The 26,367-nt window shown below is 42.7% G+C and overlaps 1 protein-coding gene across 7 annotated transcripts in view; it reads right to left on the bottom strand.

Moving 5' to 3' along the window:
• Nucleotides 1–1,828: 1,828 nt before the first annotated feature.
• LOC308411211 (mitochondrial adenyl nucleotide antiporter SLC25A23-like) overlaps nucleotides 1,829–26,367 on the bottom strand; it is a 60,566-nt gene continuing 36,027 nt past the window's right edge. For 5 of the 7 annotated variants that reach the window (XM_080905030.1, XM_080905031.1, XM_080905034.1 and 2 more), the window contains 3 exons: nucleotides 13,998–14,150; nucleotides 13,689–13,802; nucleotides 6,769–11,307 (listed from right to left, as the gene is read on the bottom strand). In XM_080905030.1, coding sequence (XP_080761156.1) covers nucleotides 9,847–11,307; nucleotides 13,689–13,802; nucleotides 13,998–14,150 — 1,728 coding nt within the window. In that variant the 3' untranslated portion in view covers nucleotides 6,769–9,846. Of the gene's footprint in view, nucleotides 6,634–6,759; nucleotides 11,308–13,688; nucleotides 13,803–13,997; nucleotides 14,151–26,367 lie in introns of those variants that run through there. The other 2 variants (XM_080905035.1, XM_080905036.1) reach the window with 1 other exon arrangement.

Consider the following 26,367-nt stretch of genomic DNA (forward strand, 5'->3'; position numbering starts at 1 on the left):
CTCATTTTAGAGATGTTGCGCAAATGGAAGAAAGCAGTCTTACATATTTGTTTAATATGTGCATTGAAGGACATATCCTGGTTAAAAATGACTCCAAGGTTCCTCACAGCTTTACTGGAGGCCAAGGTAATGCCATCCAGAGTAAGAATCTGGTTAGATACCATATTTCTAAGCTTTTCAGGGCCGAGTACAATAACCTCAGTTTAATCTGAATTAAGAAGCAGAAAGTTAGCAGCCATCCAGGTCTTTATGTCTTTAAGACATTCCTGCTGTTTAAATCAGCCTATAATTCCAGATGACGCCTCCTGCAAGCTTTTGCACAGTGCACAGTGCACCAGACTACTTTTCATATTTCTGACTTACCTTTTCCCAAATGTGGGGAGCACAGTGTACTGAGTGTACTGTTTCAGCAAAGTCTAAATGATCAAACAAGGGAACTTACCTCTAAACATAAAACCAACACTGCTTATTCTTCCATCTCTTAGCCCTCCTGCCATCCTTTAAAAAACTCACACCCATCACCCTAGGGACCATTCTCAGCCACGCCATAAAAAGACCATATATCCATATTTTATTCCACTTTAAATTAGCCAACCTTGTAAAACTACTTCTCCCTGAAATATTCATGTAAAGTTTTAATTATATTTTCGTTGTTTTAACCCTTCAAATTCCAGTGTTATTACATGAGCGCCCTGTGTTATAAGCCCCAAAAACCAAAAAACGAAACTAAATATTTCCACAAAAAACCAGTTGAAGTAATATGTGATTGTCATTATAAGTAGGCCTTTAGATGGACCAAAGATTGGCACCAACATACATTTTGACCTGCCATTATTTTTTTTGCATTTTTTTTGCAATTTAAAAATTAAAACTTCAAGGCCCTGAGTCTTCATTGACATCCAAGAAAAGAAGAAAAAATAAAATCATATGATGATAATTTGGGGTTGAAAAATAGCGTTTATAATGGAAGTCAATGGGCAGAAAATGGTCCCCAGGGTGATGGGTGTGGGGATTTCTGCTGCTCAGCCATTTTAGGCTGATTTAAGGAATTCACACTGGAATATTAACATTGACAAGTAAAAACTATCCTGTGGCAAGTTTGGTTATATTCCACTGAACACAGTGGAAATGGCAGCCATTTAACACATAGCAGTGGCACAAAAAGGTCCCAAGAAGGCAGGAAGGTTAAATCATAAAAATAGATAACTGTCTAAGGGAATGAAGAGCGTAAAAGGATATATTTCAAAGTGAGGGCGCTCCTTATTTCTGGTCCTGGAGTCTAGAAAACTGGAGACATGCAAATAGGAAGGTAAGCAAACACCCATGTCTGAGTTGGCCCCTAAGTCAATGGGTGGGCCTTGTTATATCAGGATTTTGTTGGGACAACTTTTATGTAGAATTAGAGCCACTGTCTGCTTACGATGATGATTATGTACATAAAAGTGAGCTAGGCCTTTAAGATAACAGTAAATAAACCATTACTTAAAAAACTCACTTGACACAGCTATCTTAGCTAATTATAGGCCAATCTCCAGCCTTCCTTTTATCTAAAAAAATCTGGAAAGAGTAGTTGTAAAAGTGTTAACTGATGATCTGTAGAGGAATGGCTTATTTGAAGAATTTCAGTCAGGTTTAAGAACTCATCACAACACAGAAACAGCTTTAGTGAAGGTGATGTTCTTAAGGCCATTGTCATTAGGTCATTTGATTGTTGGGGTTTCCTCTCTGTTATTGTAGGGTCTTTACCATGTAATATAAAGTGTCTTAAGGGAACTGTTGTTATGATTTGGTGCTATACAAAGAAATCTGAATTAAGTAGTTCAATAACCAACAAAGCCCAGTACATTGCAAAATATGTAAGAAAACTGTTCTCCCTAATAGTGGAAACAAACTTGTTTTAGAAAGTGTACTTTAGAAAGTGTACTTTATTGGTCCCCGTGGGGAAAATCCCTCTCTGCATTTAACCCATTCACTCAGTGAAGCAGTGGGCAGCCACTGGGCGCCCGGGGAGCAGTGTGTAGGGACGGTACCTTGCCCAGGGGTACCTCAGGGTAGCTGTTCAGGGGAATCGAACCTTCCGATCATGGGGCCACCACTCTACCTACTGAGCTATCCCTGTTTTACCACTTGAGTCAATAATATGGTTGAGTACAAAAACAGATGTGTACTACAACGTGATATTCATATCTCAGTGAGCTGCGTCAAGCTTAAAATCTGCATTTTCTGTTTCACGACAGTGGCTCTCTTAGCTATACCACTGTGGTAACTAATGGTGAATACATAACATGGTTGAGAGCAAGTAAAGTTTTATTTGTATAGCACATTTCAAGATAAGCATCTCTAATTGTTTCACACTAAAATGCTAGAAGATAAAAACAAAAGTTAACAAAAAGCAAGTGAAAAAAGATGACTTTTTGGGTGTTTTTATGAAAGAGACCACAAGATCCACAGATCTCAAGCTCAGAAGGAGAAAGTTCCAAAGTCTGGGGGTCACTGTTGCAAAAGCTCTGTCTCCTTTAGTTTTCAGCCTCATGTGAAGCACAGTCAGCAGGCCCTGATACCTCAGGGACCTGTATGTGACAAGAAGGATTTAAAATTTGAGTCTAAATTTACCAGGAAGCAAATAAAGAGAAGACAATATAAATTTTAAAGCTTTTAGATCATCCCGATAAGAAAGAATAGCAGTAGTCCAGTCTAGAAGTAATAAATACATAAACTAGGAGCCTCATTTCACTTCTCACTTCTGCTTAGCCCTAGGTACCCAGGTGAGCCCGTCTTCTGGCTATTAACCACAGGCTAATGGACAAACAGGGTCAATCAGGAGCGGAAGCAGCACTTCAGTGTGTAATAGCCACTAACCCTGCTTCTTAGTGCAGTATGCAGGTAATTCTTTGATATGATCAGGTTATAAACCACAGTGGTTTTACTTTATTCAACTCACAAAACCCTGACAGAAAAAAATGTAACCGTTGGCTGGATACACTTAACAAAACCTAGCCAAAAAATCCAAATAACCACCCAAAGATGCCCTTACTGAGGGAACAATTAGTTTTCTTAACCAGCTTGTTGGCTGTGGGGCAATAACAATAGCAAAGTCTTACAGCCAGATGACTGAGGTGGAGGATTCCTGAAACAAACCTAACTTGTGACAGTAAAGATGGGGATGTCCTGGAAGAAAGGCACACCTAACACAACTTGCAGGACTTAACCTCGTAATATTCAACACTATACCAGCCAATCACTGAGGTCCAAGGTTACGGTTAGAATGCATCACAGTCAGACATCAAGACTCTGAATCATGACTGTAAAGATATACTGTTTTTTGATTAATCTGATATGTCTTAAAAAACCCTAATTCCAAAAAAGTTGGGATGCTGGAAATTGTTAATAAATCAGAATGCAAGGATTTTCAAAATTAATGAACCCATTTTTATTCACATATAGAAAACCTATTTATTCAAAACAGAAATTGAAAACATTAAATGTTATAACTGAGAAAATGCACCATATTAAGAAAAATATTAGCTAATTTTAAATTTGATGTCAGAACACATCTCAAATGTTGGGACAGATCTGGGAACTGATGGAAGAAGTTGCTGGACTTAAAAATGCAACTTTTAAAATGTATTCCACTACAGATTACAGATTACATGCCCCAAAATGTATTTTGTAACGTATTCCGTTATGTTACTCAGTGAGAGTAACGTATTCTGAATACTTTGGATTACTTAATATATTATCATGCTTTTTACAACTACATGAATGTACTATTGCTGTGTGATTTATTACTTTTACTGAAGGTTATTCGCCATACCACTACCAACTAGAGGTTTACACCTTAATATAAATGAGTAACAGTAGGGTGGACATTAGGTAAGGCTGCACTTTTGCAGCGATCGTGTATAGAAAACTATTTTGTGTGTATATAAAACAGGGACCTCTGGCTAATACGTCGGGTTCATAGCCGAAAACTAGCTTTACTTTGTTGTCTGGGTCAACTTTGCTAGTGAGAGACAGAGAGAGGCGTTGAAAGGCTGCTTATTGTTTTGGAGGAAAACACAAACACAGTGTACAGTCGAGTCTTAATAGCTTACTTACAACTGGGCTACACTGCCCATGAGGCTACATTCTTTAGAGATATGCCTGTAACACTGCCTATTGACTTCATATTAAATCATTTTTTTGAACAATAATTAGAAAAACTATTTCTTCACGTCATTATGCGGGCCGCAAGCAGAGGTAACATGGGCCGCAAGATTGAGACACAGGCATTAGAGCCTCTTAATGCCTGTTTTGTTTGGGTTTCCACCGGCGTTAGAGCATAGGCGAACATATGAAACAGGAAAATACTGCAGTGTAATCCATTTATTTCAACAAAGTAACTGTATTCTGAATATCACCTTTTTAAACTGTAACTGTAACGGAATACAGTTACTCATATTTTGTATTTTAATTAACGCCAGTACATGTATTCCGTTACTCCCCAACACTGCCTTTATATACCTTTTGCAATTGATGATGCCTTTCCAGATGTGGAACCTATCAATTCCACAGGTGCTAATATACCTCCATGCTATCAGACATGCATGCTTTTGACATGTGTGCTGATAACAATCTGTATGATCCATCTCCTCTTTGGTCTGGAGGATGCATTCTCCATGTTTTTCAAAAAGAATTTCAGATTTTGATTTGTCTGACTACAGAATGGTTTTCTGGTTTGTCAGTCTATTTAGTCCATTTTAAATGAATTTGGTCCAGAAGATGATGCTCATATATGGGGGCTTCTTTATATGACAACATTTTAATCTGCACAACAGACGGTCTTCACAGACAATCATTTCTGAAAGCACTCCCGAACCCCTATCAGTTTTCCATTACAGAATCAGTTTTTGTTTGGTTTTTATAGGCCTGAATATCACAAGCATTCAATATAGATTTTTGGTCTTGTTCCTTGTATACAGAGATTTCTCGAGATTTCTAGACTCTTCTGATGTTATTATGTACTGTAGATGACAAGATACTGTATTTCAAGTCATTTTATGTCCTGCAACAAAAGGTTTCCATGAAATCATCAATTTGTAGTCATAGTGTTTTTGCAGACTGGTGAACCTCTTCCCAACATTGCTTTATTTTTTATATTATTTATATTTTATATTTTTTAAAAGTCATGTTGCAGACCTGTGGCTAGTTTGTCAAGCTATTACTTTTTAGTACCACTTACATTTTTAGCCTTTCGTTGTCCCCACCCAAATCTTTTGAGATGTGTTGCTTATATTAAATTTAAAATAAGCTAATATTTTCTTAAAATGGTACATTTCCTAAGTTCAGACATTTCATAGGTTTTCTATTTTGAAGCATATCCCGTCTGTCATAGGTCAGGAGATGGCCTATAGTCCTTTTAAGATTACAGCTAGGTTTGTTTAAGCTAAGATTTTTTTTTCTCATCCTGTTCCTTTTGGAAACTTGCAGGAAGGAACACTGTTGAAAAAAAATGGAGCATAAACTCTTCATATCAAACCAAGTTTTGTGTTCACATCCACATTTTCACTACATGCAAGAAATCCATCTTCTCCATTTATTTCAATGTAGTTTCCAGCAACAGCTAGCAGCAAAACAGTTAAAGGTTTCAAAGGTTTACAGCAATGCACAGCTAAGTCATGCTGCAGCTCACATGCACACACTGCTTCTATATTATTTTATAACTTGAACAAGCAAACCCAGCTGTTTACCTCATGTTTGTTTCGACAAAATTCTGAGAAGTCCTCCTTTTTGGAATCTGATAACCCGCTGTTGGAATCTCATGTATTTTGCAGTATTTTTTGTGACCTTTCCTAAATCATTATCAGATATTGATATACTACATATTGATACCTTTAAACCAACCCAAAATGTTGCTTACAGGACAAAAAGTCTGAGATTCAACTCTTGCTTGTGTGAGACGTTATCCAAACATTCTGGAAAAAGGGCCATGGAAAAAAGTGAGAAACAAGATCAGGAGAATCCTTGTCCTTTTTTGTGACATGTACTGTGCACTATAAATTTATGACAATGTAAACGTGGAGTTCTACTGGAATGTGCTGAGACACTGGATGGAGAAGGAAAACACAAAAAATAGCAGCCGCAAGTGAGTCCATCTGGATAAGGGTGAAAAGAATAGGGTAAGAATTTTCATTCCTAAGAACTTTTTGATGATTCCTCAAGCATAACATAATACTGTTAGAGTGGGCATCATTAGCCTCATTCTCCTCTCCTAGATCAATAAATTTATCCTGCTGACCTAGTACCTGCACTTTAAAAAGGTTGGAAGTTGATGGTGTCCACAAATGTTTTATGGCATCGGTGCACTGATCCTTCATCTTCTCTCTTCAGAGGCCCGAGAAGCTTAATTCTCCACTTCTGCTTCTTCTAACAAATGTGTTTCTGCCTCCACAGTTGTGTTTGTCGCATCAGTCTAGTAAACCACTCCAAGGACCTTCTTCATGTGCTCGTAGACCACATAGGAGATGCTGACAGCAGGAATAACTTTGAGGAAGTTGGGCGTGATGCCTCGGTACAGACCTGGCACACCTTCATGAGATATGATGTATTTGAACTGACCCACCATGGTCAGCTTGGGTTTACCCTCAGTAATGGCTGAAAGTAAAAATGAGAACAATGTAAGCTACAGAGAGTAATATATGGACAGACTTATTGCTAAATTGTTCCAATGTTTTGTAGGCCTACAACTGCCTACAATCTATCATTTACATCATATCGCACCCTGTGCCTGCATGCGAGTCCGGATGAGAGCGAGGGGATATGACGCTAGCTGGCCACAGGTGCTGGAGACAGTACCACAGCCCAGCAGGACCAAAACTCCTGGGTCTGCTGAGTTGACACAGTACCTCTGGAGCCAGGCATTCTTCAGGGTCTTAAAGCATGAGCAGTGAAAAATGTTAAGACACTAATAGAGGAGAGCAGTTAAAAGTTAAAAGAAAGAGGAAGAGAAAAAGGAAGGGGAAAGAAATGAACTGAAACGCATACACTGACAACCACTTTGTTAGATAGTCTGTTTAGCTGCTCAATAATGCAAATATGTAATCAGCCAAATATGTCAGGAACACATGGTCAAGATGACCTGTTGAAATTCAGGATGGGGCAGAATGGGGAATTAAGTACTGAATGTGGCATGGTTGTTAGTGCAAGATGGTATGGGGTGGGTTTCTTTAGAATCTACTGGGAGTTTTCTGCACAAAAATCTCTAGGGTTTACAGAGAAGTTAAGTGAGTAAGTGTTACTTCTCTGGGCAAAAATACAATCTGTCTGCCAGAAGTCAAACAAGAATGAGTAGATCAGAAGACAACAATAACTCAAATGACCACCTGTTATATCTACATTATGCGTGCGTGGGAGTACAGTGTTCAGGTGTGGAATCCAAATGCAAGTGGTGAGTATGAGAGATCAAATGGAAAATATTAGGAGCAGAAGGAGAACACAGGTTAGCAATGCATGGAAACAGCAAAACATAGACAACTGAGGTGGCCTGTACTAACAGAGGTTAGCAGAAGAACCGGGTAAGGACAGTTGACAATGCTGGCTTTAAATACCACTGGCTGATTGCTTCAAATCACGAACAGGTGCGGTGAGCTGATGAGGAATCTGCCCAGAGGCGGTGCCATAACCACACATGGCGAGACTCAGCTGGCCCATGAAAGGAACAAACATGCTAATGCTTCTGATCTGAAGTAACTCTTTATACACAGAGAGTGTACAGAAAGCAGTAGTCAAAGTCAAAGTCAACTTTATTTGTCAATTCTGCCACATGTACAGGACATACAGAGAATAGAAATTTCGTTACTCTCAAACCCTAGATGAAATAGCAATGAACATTTAAATATAAGAGAGTGATTAAAAAATGCAAATAAAATAATTAAAAAGTAAAAATTTAAATAAATACAATACAAATTAACAAGAAAGCTATACAATATACAATATACAGTATTCAGGTAAGGGTAAATGACATTGAGTGTAAACCAGGCAGAGTAGTGCTGTGGCCAAACGTTTAGAGAATGAGAAGTGTTGTTTGCTTATTTACAAAGTTTGCTGTTTCAGTGATAGTTGTATATCATATTATATCACTTCAAACAGAGGTGATCCAGTAATGCTGCACTAATGAATTAGACTAACTATTCACTTTAGCTAAAGTTATTAAGTTAGCTAAAGAGTTGGGATGCTGTGTAAGACATAAAGCTAAAATACAAAGGTTTGGACACCGTTTTGCATGTTTCCCTACTGTAGGGGTCTCTGCAAGCATACAGAGGGGGTACTCTGAGAGGGTCCAAGATGACAACTTTGGAATTCTACTAGAAACAGTCGATCATATTTGTTGTCAAAGCTGAATTCAGGGCAAACTACGCTAAATTAGCGTTTTTAGCTAGCAGCTACAATAAGCATAAAAGTTACCGTACGGCTATCATTTGTTAACATGACGCTTGTTCTTATACATGTAATACATTTATTACCAACCTGAGAGTTTATCCGCTGGTCATTCGACATGACGAATGACTTCTGAAGTCTTAATTCAGCTCAAGACGCTGTAGATTCCCGTCAGTAACACTTTCGGTCCGCTAGTAAAACGTAGTTCTATTAATCTGCGCTTGAACCGGAACCGGATGTAAGTTCCAAAAAACTGAATTTTGGAACTGAAATTGAATTGTAGAACTGAAACTGAATGATGAGAAGTGAAACTGAAAGTATTCGAGAGCTGAATTTTTAAAGGATAAAATGCAGTTTCAAAGCAAATCAATTCATTTTCAAAATATAAAATTCAATTTCAATTTAGTGATGATCATTTTCAAACCATAAATTCAATTTCAAATTAGACTAATTCAAATTCAGTTTTCAAAAGCATTTATTCAAGTTACAATTCAGATTCAATCTGAGCAATTCAAATTCAAATTTAACTTATTCAAATTCAGTTTCTGATGGCACAGATTTCTGCCCATAGTTGAGCCCCAGCTGGACCAGTTTTTGAGTGAGCTGTTGGGGGATTATAGTGTTGAATGCTGAACTGAAATCTATGAACAGCATTCGAACATATGAGTCTTTTTTGTCCAGGTGTGTGAGTGCTGAGTGGAGTGCAGTGGAGATGGCATCATCGGTTGAGCGGTTGGGCCGATACGCAAACTGGAAGGGATCCAGGGAGGGGGGCAGGACAGTCTTGATGTGTTTCATGACTAGTCGTTCGAAGCACTTCATCAGGATGGGAGTAAGTGCAACAGGACGGTAGTCATTAAAGCAGGAGGGAGATGACTTTTTTGGAACCGGAATGATTGTGGTGGCTTTAAAACATGTGGGGACGACAGCCTGGATGAGTGATATGTTGAAGATGTCTGTGAAGACATCAGTGAGTTCCACTGCACAGTCTCTCAGTACACGACCAGGAATGTTGTCAGGACCTGGAGCTTTTCGTGCATTGATCCTGCTGAGGGATCTCCTCACGCTGTCCAGGGACAGAGTCATCACCTGGTCACCAGGAGGGGGTGGGGTCTTCTGTGAAGTGGTGTTGTTTTGGACTTCAAAGTGAGCAAAGAAAGTATTCAGCTCGTTCAGCAGGGGGATAGTGCTATCACAGGTCTGTGGTGGGGGCTTGTAATCTGTGATGGTCTGAATGCCCCGCCACAGGCTCCGTGAGTCTCTGCTGTCTTTGAAGTGATGAGATATTTTCCTGGAGTACTGTCTCTTAGCCTCTCTGATGCCACGGGAAAGGTTGGCCCTAGCTGTCCTCAGGCTCGCATCGTCTCCATCTCTGAAGGCAACATTCCGAGCTTTCAGCAGCCTGTAGACCTCTCCTGTCATCCATGGTTTTTAATTTGCCCGGACAGTTATGGTTTTCGTGACTGTTACATCCTCAATACACTTGTTGATGTAGGCAGTAACAGTCTCTGCGTACTCCTGGAGGTCAGTGGTGTTGTTATAGGTGGCAGCCTGCTTAAACATGTCCCAGTCTGTGGTGTTAAAGCAGTCCTGTAAAGCCTCTGAAGACCCTTCTGGCCACACTTGTATCCGCTTACGAACCGGTTTGGTGGTTTTAACGAGCGGTCTGTAAGCAGGCATTAGCATGACAGTGATATGGTCTGAGGCGCCGAGGTGGGGGAGGGGAAAAGCTTTGTAGGCTCCTCTCTGGGTGGTGTAAACAAAGTCCAGTGTGTTATTTCCCCTTGTTGGAAAGTCTATGTGTTGTTGTATTTTTGGAAACACGCACTTTAAGTCTGCATGATTGAAATCCCCAGCCAGGATGAGAAAAGCATCAGGATGGGCTGTCTGTTGCTCACTGATGTGCTGGTACAGTTCATTCAGTGCCTCACTCCTGTTGTTGACATTGGAGGAGGGAGGGATGTACACAGCGCACAGTAGTATGGCTGTATATTCCCTCGGTAGATAGAATGGCCGGCACTTAATAACCATAAACTCCAGCACTGGTGAGCAGTGTTTGCAGACCGCAGCAGCATCGCGACACCAGGCATCATTGATGTAAACACAAAGTCCTCCCCCGCGGGTCTTACCTCCCGCGACGATGACTCTGTCAGCACGGTAGCATGTTAGCTGGTCGAGCTGAATGGCGCGGTCCGGGACACTGTCGCTAAGCCATGTTTCCGTGAACACAAAAGCACAGCAGTCCTTTACATTCCTTTGAGATGAACGTAGCAGTCGGATGTCGTCCAGTTTATTTTCTAGCGAGCGTACGTTGGCCAGAACGATAGAGGGGATGGCGGGTTTGTGTGGGCTAGCCGCTAGCCTAGCTCGGATGCCACCGCGCTTACCCCTCTTCTGCTTCCTCTCACACCGCTTGAGGCGCATCCATTGTGGGCGAAGTGCAGGAGTGGGGGTCGGTGATTGAGTAGGCCTTCGGAGCAGACCCAGATCTTTCAGCTTCTCGATGTCCACAGAGTTTAACTTAAAAAGTTTGTTTCTGCCGATGTCGAGAAGAAGTGTTCGGGCATATCCTCGCTTGCACACAGATAGACGCGACAAAGACTTACAAAAACACTGCAACTTACAGGACGAAAAACACGAAAAAGTAGTTTGTTTGGGAGAGAGAGAAGCCGCTGCGTGTGCACGCGCCGCCATGTTGTTAAAAAAAAAGCCTGGAGTACATACCTCATACACAGCCAAGTCAATGCCAGCATATGGAATGATGCCCATTGTATTGGGCAGGTATCCTCTGTAGAATGCTCGGATACCCTCAGTCTTCAGAATCTGTCTGGCACAGTCAGCCATACCTGAGTACTGTCCGGTCTTCCTTAATGTAAGGCGAGTTTTCAGCACCTATCCAGCATAGGGAATAGAAGAAAAAAACGCATACAAATCCAAAATTAACACAGGAGTAAGTAGAAACAGTAGCAAGAGGTTCTTCTTCAATGAGTCAAAGAAGGTAGAACTGGTCTATGGTTTCTTTAAACACCTATTTTCTAATTCTTCCACTGATACAGTTGTACTTTACGGTAGCATTTCTTCAGTTTAACTAAAGAAGCCTCTTAAATAAGAGGTGAAACGTCTTTTACCAAACATTTTTCTTCTTACTCTGAGCAGAAGCCAGATTTCCTATGCCATGCCTCTCCAGCTGCAAACAAAATACAGAGCTAGCCACCACTACCACCTTTAAGAGGGTTTGACTCCTCTTAACTACTTATGTCCAAACAATAATTTATAAGGGCTAAATGTGTGCTCTCTCCATTAGCCAGGATCAACCATGGCAAACCCTCCTCGCAGTCTCCCCCATTTGATTGCATTAAGTGGGAGTTCCGTGTTTGATGGAAACACCCCGAAGCTCCCCTGACTTTGAGCATGATAGGCTGAAGCCCTGTTAAGCTTGATGTTAAGATGTTTAAGAATTTGGGAGAACAGATTAAAGAAAAAGTTTGAACGATTTTTGGTATATTAAAAATGGAAATAAACTGAGTAAGCCCACACATGTGCCCCTGCAGCACCATTACTCCAAATTCATGTAATGCCCTAAACTGTCAAATTTGGATGGACTACAACCTTTAATTGACCCTGAAAGAGGCTTCATGCCTATCCCTAAGACAGGGCCAGAGGATCGTGTGAAACTCTCCTGTGACTAAACTGAAGCTCAAAGGAAACATTAATGTTGATCTGAGACTGAAGGGCTTCAAAAACAAAAAACATCTTCAAAGGCCTCCTTAAATACCCACAGAACTGACCCTTTGGACTTTGCAACAGAGCACCAAACATGGGACCAGAGGCGGTTTTAGATATGGGCAACATGGGCAGCTGCCCAGGGCAGCATTGTGGTGGGGGTTGCATCATGGCATTGGGGGGAAAAAAAAGTTGCTTGCACTCACGCTGCCCCGACATCATGCCAGCAAATTTTGGGGATTGCATAGGCACCGAATGGTTTTCTATTGCCCATTTGCAAGGAGTAAGGGCACCTCGTAAATGGAGGCGAGGGGTAGGACAGCAAGTGATTCTCTGGCTGGCTGGAGCAGCATCTAATAACAAGCTCACAAAATAAAAATAAATAAATATTTTAAAAAATAATAATAATAATCATTCGTAATATTGTCAATCCAAGCCCACTATGTATGAATTATTTTTCCTGGGTTGTGTGGAATCCAAAAAAAACAAAAAACAACCTATAGAACCTGAATCTGTGCATAAGGTGTCTATTAGTGTATGTTGTGGGGTTTGGTTGTTGATACTGGAGTGCAAAATTACTGATGGAAGATTGACAAGAAAAGGTCAGAGCCATCAGGTCCTCAGTTTAGAAAAAAAAAGAAAAGAAGAGGAGAAACGAACAAAAGACACGGGTAAGCAGATGTGTCTTTGGATAATGGCAGGTATTATGTATCCTGAAACAAGATAACATTCATTAGTAGGTATTGGGAAAACTTCTGGTTGCCTTTGTTAGCCACTTGGCTATGATAGTAAACAGACAGTAGACACTGATGTGGTTTACTCAATCTTTTGGGCTGTGTTCAGTACAATATTAATTAGCCATTACTGGAAGAGCTGTATTGTTGATTTGTCTGCTATTCTCAATTTAAAATTCAACAACAGTTTTCACAATAAAATATGTTAAGTTACAATCTTTAATATGTTTGGTGTGTGTGACTGTGTGTCGGGTGGGGTGGGGGAAGAAGGTTTTATTCTGTGATGAGAAAAAATGTGACCTTGATGGTCCTGATGGTTTCCAATGTTACTGGCTTAACAAGCAGATCCCACCTGAGATGTTCTCCACGCTCCACAGTGGAGGGGGTGCCATAATGGTCTGGGGTGCTACAATGCTACAGTACACAATGCCCGCAGGACAAGGGACTTCTTCCAGAAGAATAACATCACTCTTTTGGACCATCCTGCGTGTTCCCCTGATCTAAATCCAACTGAGAACCTTTGGGGATGGATGGCAAGGGAAGTTTACAAAAATGGACAACAGATCCAGACAGTAGATTCCTTTCAGATGGCCGTCTTTACCACTTGAAGAAATGTTCCCACTCACCTCATGGAAAAGCTTCCATCAAGCATGCCGCAAGGAATTTTTGAAGTGATCAACAATAATAGTGGAGCTACTCATTACTGAGCTCATGTTTGGAACATTGAACATCCATCTATCTATCTATCTATCTATCTATCTATCTAAAAGAAACATATCTTCAAGAGGAAATGACTGACACAAATTTTAAACTCACCTCCATGGGATAGATGATAGTTTGGGCAGTAGCTCCTGCAAGCGACCCAGCAATGAACCTCTCTTGTACCCTTAAACTGCCCCCCTCTTTATTACCTCGGATCAGCCACTTGATCTGGAGTAGGAAGAGTGAGGAGCAGGAGGAGGGGAAACCACAAACAATAAAAGATTTCAGAAGGACACAGAGTGGACTATTGTTTTTTCCCCACTGTAAACTAATATACAGTTACTACTTTTTCTACCACGAGTTAAGTAAACACTTAAGAGAACAGAAGACATAGTTCCACTTTCTCACTGTTTGTCCACTGACCTGTTCGTAGGCCATAAACTTAATGGCGGATTCAGGGGCAATTTTCAGGACGTTGATACCATTTCCCCTCCAGAGTGAAAGCACACCTCCCTCCTGGATCATCCCCCTCAGGCCAAACCACAGATTAATCTCTCGAGCTGTGGAGCCATGTACCTAAAAATTCAAATTATGACAGTAAAGCTGATTTTTCTTTTTTTACAATCTGTACTATGTTTTAAAAATACGCTGTTGGCCACCAACCAAATATGTTAGCGTGCTTATCCAACCCTAGTTGGGTATATAAGCAGAATACAAAGGTAAATATCTTCCTTATTAAGGCCATATAGATGTAAATGTTGCACACCAAAGATTCTTTTTTGTTTGGATCACAGTCAGCACTTGTTTTTGGTCTTTATACAGACTTTGGCTACAAAGTATCTGAAGTAAAAAAAGGAGCATTCATCTGAAGCTGTATTTAATCCCATGTGATAAATGTCTTTTAGCTCTGTTTCTGGTCTTCATCTGGCCCTGAGTAAATTTTACTTATGATATGAACTATGTTCACCAGACATTTTTAAGCAGTACCTCTCTGCTGTTTGCTGAAAACACTCTACACTGTGGATGACAATTATGTCATTAGCGGTGAAAAGTGGTGATGGTGTATGTTAAAGTGAATTGTTAAATGTTGTCATTTTTATGCTTACCATCTCTACATTGTTTCAAACTGTGTGATCAAAGACATTCCTTTGTCTCTGACCACCTCTCCAGCCACTGGTGCTGGGGGAGGTTTTATTGTAGATACATCCTATCTGAAAGATCTGTTTCTTGTGTTGTAAGCTTCCTGCTTTTATGATCCTTTTGGGGAGCAGGAGAACACGCATACACACACACACATTCTCACATGCATGCACACACACACACTACGAGGAGGGCTGCTCTTTGAAGGAGTTGGGCTGGTGACAGGTGAGGAGCGTTAAGCTCCACAGCCTGGTTCCGATCAGCCTTCCCTTGCTAGAGAGTAAAAGACCGGTTGAAGATGTTCTGGCTTGTTTTTGTTCTTCATGAGGAATAAGTCTCTAAACTAGCGGGATCTGTGGAAGCGCAGACTCAACATTTATTTGGTCCTTTGAGCCAGATCCCAACACATTGCGTCCACCGAGGAGGAGGGAGATGACGCTGCCGAAGTCTGCTAGCAGCCAGCATCTGGGATGCCTGATGAAAGCCCTGGTGCTTAACTTTATCGCCAGGCTGGAGAGTTTGTGTCTGAACTCTCCTCGGGTTGGATGGCACTAGTGTCTTTTTTTTTTTTAATTTTTAAGGAGGGTTAAGCAGGTTTCCCATCGAAAGGAAGGTTTTTCTCCGCCGCTGAGGGCGTTGAGTGCTGGAGTGTCCAGCACTCAACGCTGGAGAAACCAGCACTTGTCAGAGCTCTTGTTGGTGTCTATTTTGTGTGTGCGGGCCAGACGTGGTCTGTTTGAGTGAGTCTGATTGTTGTTTTGTATGCAGTCACTTTTAAGCTGATGAGCAAGGTACACATTTTCAGAGCAGAAGCCGGTTGAGAACGCATTAGAGGGAGGGAAACAGAGCTATGATAACTCGAGCATGCAGCTATCCGTGAGTTCAGTTTCTTCCTCACACCTCAGATGGGCAACAGCTTTTCTGCATCCTGATTCATGTGTGTGAGACCTTTGTAACATCAGTATCACGTTTTTTGTTTTGGCGAAAGGCACGTGATTGTGTTTGACATCATGGTGTGTGTGAGCCACAGAGAGGTGTGAAAGTATGTGAGTGAAGTGGTCTCGAACTGGGGAGTGTTTGGTGTTTCTCAGCCTGAAACAACTGCAATCCCACTTTCTGTTTTTAAGAAAGGAGAGTTCAAAAACAGAGAGATGTGTGTTGTTTATGCGGTGATGAGAATAATGAAAACTTGATGAGAGAGGTACATAAAAACCCACACAAACAGAAAATGTCTTAACCATACTAACCCTACATGCATATACACATACAATGACACTCATGAAGACCAGACAGCATCTAAGCATGAGATTCTGTTTGTCATCTTGTCCAAGTCACTAGCAGGCACGTGCAGAGGGGGGGGGGGGGCTAGAGGGGCTTGAGCACCCGCCCCTTTCCTGATGGGTGCCAAAAGTACCCTTTTGTTGAGGCAACTTTTAAAAAAAATTTTTTTATTATTTTTTAATGTGTGTGTGAGTGCGGAGTCCTGTCTGTGCCCCTCAACAATAATATTTAACTATTAATCACAGTTTTGCTAAATACAATCTTGCTTGCATCAGTCACATGATCACTATTAACCAATGATCGCCCTTGTCGGCAGAACGCGCTGGTTACGAGCCGGGAACGAGTTCACAAAGAGCACGCGCATTTGTTGCGGTCCGGAGCTGTAGGAGAAACACAAGTTAACTCAGAGACACAGACTGATGCGACAAAACTAGTAAGTAGGTGTACAGCGCACACTGTATTGTGTAGCACCCAGGAGTATTAGCTTATTATGTACACGTTGGTAGGCTGTCTTGTTGCAACTGACGAACTGAAACAAACCAGTGTGCTGTGTGTGCAACAGCGCGACAAACATTACCTGTCCTTTTATTAACTGCACAAGTAGTGCTGGTCATAGCTGCTGGCTACCGGTGTAAGGCTGTCATGGGTTTGTAGCTCTGTCACCGTTTTAGGGAACCTATTTAGTTTTAAAGTATTTAGAAACATATTTAGTTTTAAAGTATTTAGAACATATTTAGTTTTAAAGTATTTAGAACATATTTAGTTTTAAAGTAAGTTTCCGGGCTTTTCCGGCCTTTCTGGAGGGATTATATTTCACTAAAAAACGATCTAATATGCACTTCCACATAATTATGCATTATTATAATTATAATATATTAAAAACACACGCTGTATTTTAAAGAACATACATTAAGAAGCAGATTATATTAGATTTATATTTTAAATAAGACAAAATTTGGATTTTACAGCAGTAAAATTATTGTATCTCTGCAGTTTAAAAATGTAATAAGCTTTGCCCTGCACAGAGTGGATAGTGAAACAAATGGAATCTTCATAATGACATTATTTCATATTTATTACTTCCCCCTCCTCTTTGCTTTATTATTGTAGCTCTAGTAATAAATAATAATGTAAGGATTCTGGATCAGCACCATGATGCCCATAGTATATACAGTATTCTGAAGAAGGTCTAAAATGTCACTGTGTGTGCGTGCATGTGTGTGTTTTATTTAGATGGATTTAAAAAAAAAATATTACTCATGATATAACATTGTCCAGACATGGCTGGTAAGGACATGAGGAGGAAACAGTAGGAGCTGTGGGAGGCTACTAAAGGCAGTGCTATAACATTTTTCTGTCATCATTTAGATTAAGTGCAAGAGTTGTTAGGTGTGGATAATTAGATTATAGTTTATTGCAATAGCAAGTTGTGCCTTGTTCTCAGATAGACAGCAAGTGGAGAGTGATATATGAAATGATGGGATGGAAGGAAGAAGAGAAGCAAAGAGTGATTCACAGGCAGAGCCTAAATTATTTCTCAGTTTTTTGTTGCCTTATGGTTCCAAGCGCTGTCACCAATCTTTGCATTTTGTTATTATCTCATGACACTTGTTTAATCAGCTACCATCTCTCCTATGGACTTTTTAATGTCTACAGTCTCAGATCAACACAGCCCTGCCCTCCAGCACTATCAGCAGCAGGAGCAGCAACCCCTCAACAGCAACATTGTACCCATCAGGTAAAGCATCGGCTACGTTTGCTTTGCCTTGTTGCCCATATTAGATTCTTGATGAATGTGTGTTGTTGTTATTCAGCCTGGTTCAATGTGCCCCATTTTAGCTTTGAGCACCCGCCCCTTTAAACCTCTCTGCACGGCCCTGGTCACTAGTAAGATGAAAGTGATACATAGTCTAGTGTCTAATATTATAGGAGGACAGATGATTGCATCATAGGGGTGGAAAACAGAATGCTGATGAGGGGTCATGAATGAGTGAGCTGAGTGAGCTGATTGTTGAGTTTCTGATGTGTGAAGAAGTTTTAACATGGCGCACATTTGGTTACATGAGAAGAAACTTATTATGTGATGAGACAACAGGGTTACGCTGTATGTTGTGTGTGGTGTGGCTGATTGGATGAATGTTTGAGATTAAACTGGCTGATGATTTGTCTTTTGTTACAAAGTTGAGCCTGCCAATTAGGTTTGGTATGATTTACTGGGTGACCGACACCTGACCACCAGGATGATCCGTGTGTTTGGCTAATGCTCTTTCCTTTAAGAGTGCTTGTAAAGGATTCAACACAGACAGACAAGTGACAATTGAACAGATGTGCAGTGGTTACAGAATAGTTACATGGGGCTGATCACTATTGAGCTCATGGTGAGTGACAAATTTAAGGAAAGCCACTGATTACAATGTGGAATGAAGTTGAGATGTTCAATGATTTGGAGCAAATTACGGAAAAGGTAGGGGTTTAATGAGTTTAGAATAACCCTGCAACGGTACTTGTCTCTATGATGCTGAATACTTTATTACACTTATGAGCTACAGTTGGTTGCAAATGTGAAGTTGTTCTAGGATACAGGCTCCGGGTGGACCTGGGACTTAAATAAGCTTAACATTTAACCACTGACTAATGTTTTGACACAGGGTTACAGGTTTGGAGTGGAGCTACTCCAAGAGGGACCCTGGAGCCTGGAGAATATTTTTTTAGGGAGAATGTGCAACATTCTTGTACATGTCTCATTGTGTGGCAGTTGATACATGGCGAGAGCCGTGTGGCGAGAGGAGAGTCAATTTTTGATTTGCAGGTGTCATGAGGTGCCATGACGAGAAGGAGTGACTGAGGGGATCGTCCACAAGACGCCAGGCTTCAGGAGGATCAGAGATCATCTTCAGCACAGCAGACATCCCACAGAGACCTGTGCTACTGGGCTTCCAGAAGATTGTCATGAGGAGATTTTGAACAGCAAAATCTTAAATGAAGTGAAAGAGTTTCGACGTTGAGGAAGAGAACTAAGGTGTACGACGTGCTCTGCCTTAAATCGTCCGCGGCATTGGAACATGAGAACCTTAAGGTTGAAGGGAGCGTGCCAAGCTCCATCCGACGGGCAGGAAGAAGTTCAGCGATGGACTTGTGGTTCTGTGAAGAGCACGAATGCCAGGTGACAGTGGAATAACTAACAGCAGTAACTTACTATTCTAAAAGATTAGATCTAGTTGCTTGTGCTTTGCCTCCGTGTGTGAGATCAGTATGTGCAGCGGCTCAGGCTGTACAATGTTCCGGGAAATAGTTTTATTTCACCCTTTGACACTGCTAGTTCCACACGAGGTAGACGTTTTACTACTGCAGACTAAAATGACGTTTCTGTCACCCGCAAGATACTTGTTTTTAATGTCACTGTTACTCTCACAACCACACATAACCATAACGCGGTGCACAACTCTGAATCCGTCAACCCTTTTGCCAACGAAGGAAGAGGGCACTCCTCATGAGTATAGAGAGCACGTGGAGACGGAGTGTAAGCCAAGGGATGATATAAAAGATGTGCCACTTGGTGAGGGAAAGGTTTGGTTTGTTGATGGTTTGAGCTTTAAAACAGCAGAGGGACAGGCTAAAACAGGTTTTGCTGTAGTAGATAGTGAGAAAGCTATCTGTGCAGGACAGTTAGCATGTTTCATATCTGCTCAAGCAGCAGAGATAGCAACTTTAACGAAAGCGTGTAAAGCTGCAGAGAAACAAAATGTGACAATATACACTGATAGCCAATATGCATTTGCTACATTACATTTCTTTGCAGAACAGTGGGCAAGACGAGGTATGACAACCTCGACAGGGAAACCTGTAGAACACGCCAAACTCCTGCAAAATCTGCTGGACGCAGTATTAATGCCCAGTAGAATTGCTGTTTGTAAATGTGCAGCACATACCCCAGGGAAAGATCCAGTCACATTAGGGAATGCCTTAGCAGATAAGATTGCAAAAGAGACAGCTTTAGGAGCACATGGTGTTCACATTTTAGCAGTGCAGCACCAGCAGACATTCTTATTACACGAGATGTATTGGCAGACATGCAGGCCCACATACGGCAGGAAAAACAGTTGTGGTTCACAAAAAGTGCAAGCTTGCAAGATGATGTTTATTATCTATGTGATAATACTGCCTGAGAATTTATAAGACTGCTGTGATTTTGAGCCATGGACCGTGCCATGTCTCAACAGGGGGGATGATGGCAGCAGTAGAGCAACATTTTCATACTCTAGGACTTAATGCTTTAAATGTTGCAAGCACAATTCTCAGGGTAATTTGAGACCTAAGAGAGGGAAATTCCCCAGACCCATTCACCCATTTCAAGTTATTCACATGGACTTTATAGAGCTGTCCAACTGTAATAACTATAAGTACTGTCTAGTGATAGTGTGCCCTTTTTCAAAGTGGGTAGAAATTGTCCCAACTAGGAAAGCAGATGCTATTTCGGTTGCCAAAGCAATATGTACGAATATCATCCCGGAACACGGGATTCCAGAGACCATTTATAGTGATAATGGCCCACACTTTGTAAATGAACTGATTGGGTTAATGGCACAGCATCTAGGGATAACACTAAAACACCATTGTTCATATCACCCACAAAGTGCAGGGTTGGTAGATAGCTTTACTGTCCCATTAGTTCTAAGACTTAGGAAAACAATGGAAGAGAAAGGCAGGACATGGTTAGGCTGTATAGAATTAGTTAAGATGTACAGTGGGGCAAAAAAGTATCTAGTCAGCCACCGATTGTGCAAGTTCCCCCACTTAAAATGATGACAGAGGTCAGTAATTTGCACCAGAGGTACACTTCAACTGTGAGAGACAGAATGTGAAAAAAAATCCATGAATTCACATGGTAGGATTTGTAAAGAATTTATTCGTAAATTAGGGTGGAAAATAAGTATTTGGTCACCTCAAACAAGGAAAATCTCTGGCTCTCACAGACCTGTAACGTCTTCTGTAAGAAGCTTTTCTGTCCCCCACTCGTTACCTGTATGAATGGCACCTGTTTGAACTCATCATCTGTATAAAAGACACCTGTCCACAGCCTCAAACAGTCACAAGAGGAGAACACATTAGCAGATTTGATGCTTAAAATGTTAAAAAGTAAAGAAGTCATGAGAACAAATGATCTGCCAGATGATTCTGTTTCTCCACAGGAGTAGAGTCTGAAGTCTGGAGAGTCTGGGTACTGATAAAGGCCATAAAAAGGAAGTGCTGGTCCAGTCCACGGTGGGAAGGTCCCTATCAGGTGCTGCTGACGACGCCCACAGCAGTGAAGATTGCTGAGAGATACACCTGGATACATCAAGAGCACTGCAAGAAGGTGCTTCCTGGTCGAGTCTGGGTAATGGTGAAAAGACCGGAGTACAAAGGGGGGAGAAAGTCTCTAGGGCCTCTCGTCTCAATCCTGGTGAAGAAACCAACAGATCCAGAACCCAATTTAGAATGTCTAGGAATGTGCTGTGCACCTTCTTGAGCCTGTTGACCCTGAGTGGGTTGACAGGAGCGCACTGGGACATAGTAAACCACACCCAGTACCTGCATGGGATTTCAACCAATTACTGGTGGCAGTTTATGAACACAACTGCTCACATAAATAATGAGACCAATTGTTATGTTTGTGCACACATACCACTGTCTACACATTCTTCTGGGCTGTGGCCATATAGCCACAGAGAGCGAGACAGTTTGTTTGCTTGCCTGAGCAACGCACCCAGGAGTAAAACATACTTGGAACTAGGGATGGGTACCGGTGTCCGGTGCCATGATGGCACCGGTTCTGACATAAACGGTAGTAACCAGACCGAAAAGCAGCGCACATTTTGGTGCTTTATTTCGGTGCTTTTTTTTCCTGAGCTGTGATACACTTCTAGCCAATCATTTTACGTTTCTGAGGATAGTAGGCGGGTCCAGGTACGTACGTTCTTTTAGAGCAGAGCTACAGATTTAAAAAGCCTAAGGCGAAGCGGTCAAAAGTCTGGCTGTACTTCACAGCAAAATATGCAAACTCAGCAGCCTGCAACAAGTGCTTTAAGCTGATACTGTGATACTGTCAAAGGAGGTAACACCTCAAATCCGATGAAACACCTGGAGACGCATAGCGTGTTTTTTTTAAAGCCCAGAAATGCGCCGTATTTGATAGCTTGCTGCGAGACCTCACACTGTGCACATCTACTGCGGGTGGGTTGCCTGTTATGCAACATCCCCCAAAAACACGAAGAGGAGAGTCCTGGCCCCTAGCCCTGCCAGTGTAGCAGAAATGATGAGGATGATGATGCAGCAGCAGCCGTTCTTCTCTGCGTGAGTTGCTTAATGTTGTTCGTGTGTAATTTACGTTGAGTAGGCTAACCACGTTTGTTACGTCCCCTCTTAAATGCTAGGCGATGAGGGTGGGGGACAGTAACAGTTAGATCCAGGTGGAATGAAAAGAACGCCAGGCAGAGGTATTTAATATAAAAGAGATCTTTATTGTAGGCAAACACCTCAATAATTACAAATGGCAACAACAAAAGGAGACAGCACCGCTGCTTTTTAATAAGAAATCAGGGAGGTCAACCCAAAGTGGTAATGACCACTCAACAAAGAAAGCAACAATAAGGCTTCAACAGAAAGAGACAGCAACGCTGCTAACAAACAATATCCAGGCAGGCCACACAAACTAATGAAGGCCGCCATCACTCATGGGCAATCACTGCTCAGTTAAGCACTACTCACACACCAGAGCCACACACCAGAAGGCTGGTCACACGCAGCAGGCTGTTCCACACCTAAGTCAGTAGCCCACTCTGACCAGCACAGAGGGAAAACCACCAGAAACCTCTCCTTCCTCTTCCACACTGCTCTTCTCCAGCTTATATCACCCCTGAGGGTAATTGGTTGTAACGAGAGCAGATGAGCAGCAGGTGTGACCTAAAGGAGAGGGCAGGGGCAGAGAGAGACAAGGGGAGGGGCCAGAACGAAGGAGGAGGAGAGAGAGAAGACAACACCACGCCCACACACTCCCACAGCCTCCCAGGATGTAACATTCCCCCCACCCTAAATCCACACTATACAAAACACAGAAGAAACTCATCACTATGCACTGCGTGAGAGTGCATCAGCCACCAGATTTTCAGTCCCTTTCTTGTGCTGGATAACCAGATCATAATCCTGCACCAGCAAAGCCCAGCGCATTAGTCGTTGGTTGTGGTTGTACATGCGCTGGAGGAAAGTGAGGGGGTTGTGATCTGTATACACCGTTACCGGAAAGGAGCTAGAGCCCACATACACAGTGAAGTGCTGCAAGGCCATCAGCATCGCTAGAGCCTCTTTCTCTATGGTGGAATAGTTTAGCTGATGGCGCTTGTACTTTACAGAGTAGTAGCAGACTGGGTGACACACACCCTCTGCGTCGTCTTGTAACAGCACCGCACCAGCTCCGGTGGTACTGGCGTCGACTTCCAGCTTGAAAGGCTGAGAGAAGTTAGGGGCAGCCAGAACTGGGGCGCTGCAAAGGAGGGATTTTGCAGACTCGAATGCGTGCTGGCATTCCCCTGACCACTCAAAAGGGACTTTGGGGCTACATAGCCTTGTCAAAGGGGCCACAACTACCGCAAAGTTCTTGCAAAAACAGCGGTAGTATCCAGTCATGCCCAGGAACCGTTTTAACTCCCGCCTAGTGGCTGGGGCCGGGTAGCTGAGGATAGCCTCGACTTTTGCCTCCACTGGGCGTACCCGCCCGAAACCCACCTGTTTCCCCAGGTACATGACTGTCGCTTTGGCGAACTCGCACTTAGCGAGATTTAGAGTCAACGAGGCGTCAGCCAGTCGCTGAAATACTGATCGTAGGATGGCCACATGCTCTTCCCACGTGGCTGTGTATATCACCACATCATCCAAGTACACATTACATTGAGGCACGTCTCCTACAACCAGCTGCATCAACCGCTGAAATGTGGCCGGAGCGTTTTTCATGCCAAACGCCATCACGGTGTACTGCATGAAATGGTCGGGTGTGACAAATGCAGAAATGTCAGAGGCTCTGGGGGTCAAAGGCACCTGCCAATATCCTTTAAGAAGGTCCAGTTTGGAAATAAATGTGGCAGGACCTATGTTGTCAATGCAGTCCTCCATACGAGGAAGTGGAAAAGAATCGGCGACAGTCACTGCATTTACCCTACGGTAGTCGGTGCAGAAACGTGGGGTGCCATCAGACTTGGGCGTAAGTAAACATGGAGAGCTCCAAGGGCTGTGACTCGGTTTCGCCAAACCATTCTCCGCTAGATAACTGACCTCCTTCCTCATCACCTCGCGCTTTCCCATAGGGCAGCGGTACGCGTGCTGTTTGATTGGGGTTGCGTCCCCAACATCGATATCATGTTCACAAACATTAGTACGCGAGGGCACATCACCAAAGAGAGAGGGGTAGGAGTGCAGTAGATTAAGCACATCTTCGCATTGTGAAGGGGACAGATGAGACAGGTGGGCCGTTACTTCAGCTAAGTAAGCTGAATTCGCCAACCGTCCACACTGTTGTCCCTCAGAAAGTATATTGTTACGAACTTGTATGTCCATGTGTTTGTTTGTGCAGGTGTTGTGTTTTTTCTATGTTAATTTAGCTGTGCCAGGGCCCTGTTCCGATTGGTGCGTGGATATACTGCCCCGGCGTGATTGGATCCAGCTGGAGGACCCGCCCATTAAAAGGAGGCTGGAGTGCTACAGCGGGAGAGGCCCTCGCGTTTCTCCTCATCACCCAGCAGTAGTCCTGTGGTAGCCGCTGGCTGCAGTATACGCTTGAAAGTTGTGGAAGTGGAGTGGGTAGGGGTGAGCTGCCATTTCTTTTGATCACCCGTTTTCTCCTGTTTTGAGTTAGTTAAGGAGGTCAGACTCTGTCTTTATTTTTGACTTTGTTTTGGTAAGGTCAGGGGTGCGGGATTTGTGTAGGTTTGTTTTGTTTATTGTTTTGGCCTTGGCTCACCCTGAAGTGTTGACACTCCCGTTTTGGTTCTCTTTATTCACATTGTAAATAAATCACCTCATATCTAACGGATTGGTTTCGTGTGACTGCTTGGGTCTTGGGGGGGAAGCGAGTGCCTCGCTCATGTTATGGCCTGGCCCTAGACGGGTCGTAACAATATGCAGATCGTCGTCAGCACTGGCCTCTACACTCAGCACGGTGGCGGAGACAGAGCTGGAGGTTGCCGCACTGGCAACAGTCTCATGGGTTTCCCTATCATGGTAGGGTTTTAACATGTTGATGTGGCACAGGCGTGTTTTCCTCCTGCGCTCTGGGGTACTGAGAACATAATCTGTCTCAGACACTTTCCTCACTATGACGTACGGTCCCGCGAAACGGGCCGTAAGAGCAGAACCAGGCACCGGTAGCAACACTAAAACCTTGTCCCCAGCCTGAAAATGCCTTTTCACAGCCTTTCTGTCATGCCACGTCTTCATGCACGCCTGGGCAGTACACAGGGCCTCTTTAGCTAATGAGGTAGCACGTTGCCAACGATCCTTACATGTCTTTACAAAATCTGCCACGTTAGTTTTTGGAGCACCCCCACTAAGGAACCTCTCTTTCAACACCTTTAGCGGACCCCGCACCTCGCGGCCAAACACAAGTGTAGCTGGGCTGAACCCTAAGGACTCCTGCTTAACATTGCGTATTGCGAACAGTACAAAGGGGACACCCTCATCCCAGCTTCTGCCCGTGTCATGGCAGTACTTTTTTAGCATAGCCTTAAGTGTTTGGTGCCAACGCTCAAGTGCACCCTGCGACTCTGGGTGATAAGCACTAGACACAGAATGAGAGACGCCCAGGGAAGCTAAAGTCTGTTTGAATGCTCGAGATAAGAAGTTAGTTCCCTGGTCTGTTTGCACTGTTTTTGGAAGACCAAAGGTGGTGAAAAATTTGATTCGCGCCTTAGTAATGTTTGCAGTGGTGACCCTCCGCAGAGGAATTGCTTCGGGGAACCGCGTGGACAAACACATTATGGTCAACAAAAACTGATTGCCTGCTCGTGTTCTTGGCAACGGACCAACACAATCGACCAAAACATGCTCGAATGGCTCACCAACAGCTGGTATTGGACATAGTGGGGCGGGGGGCACAGTTTGATTTGGTTTGCCCACCAGTTGACACGTATGACAAGTATTACAGTACTTCGCAACATCTGTCTTCATTGCCGGCCAGAAGAAGTGCTGCAGAATACGGTCATATGTTTTAGTTATCCCCAAATGTCCTGACCATGAATGGTCATGGGCTAACTGTAGCACGTGCTGACGTAAACTAGCCGGGACCACTATCTGTTGGACTACACTCCAGTCCTCCCCTGGCTTTGAAGTCCACCTGCGCATTAGC

The sequence above is a fragment of the Rhamphochromis sp. 'chilingali' genome, assembly GCF_963969265.1.
Source record: "Rhamphochromis sp. 'chilingali' genome assembly, chromosome: 15".
In the NCBI taxonomy this organism is placed as follows: Eukaryota; Metazoa; Chordata; class Actinopteri; order Cichliformes; family Cichlidae; genus Rhamphochromis; species Rhamphochromis sp. 'chilingali'.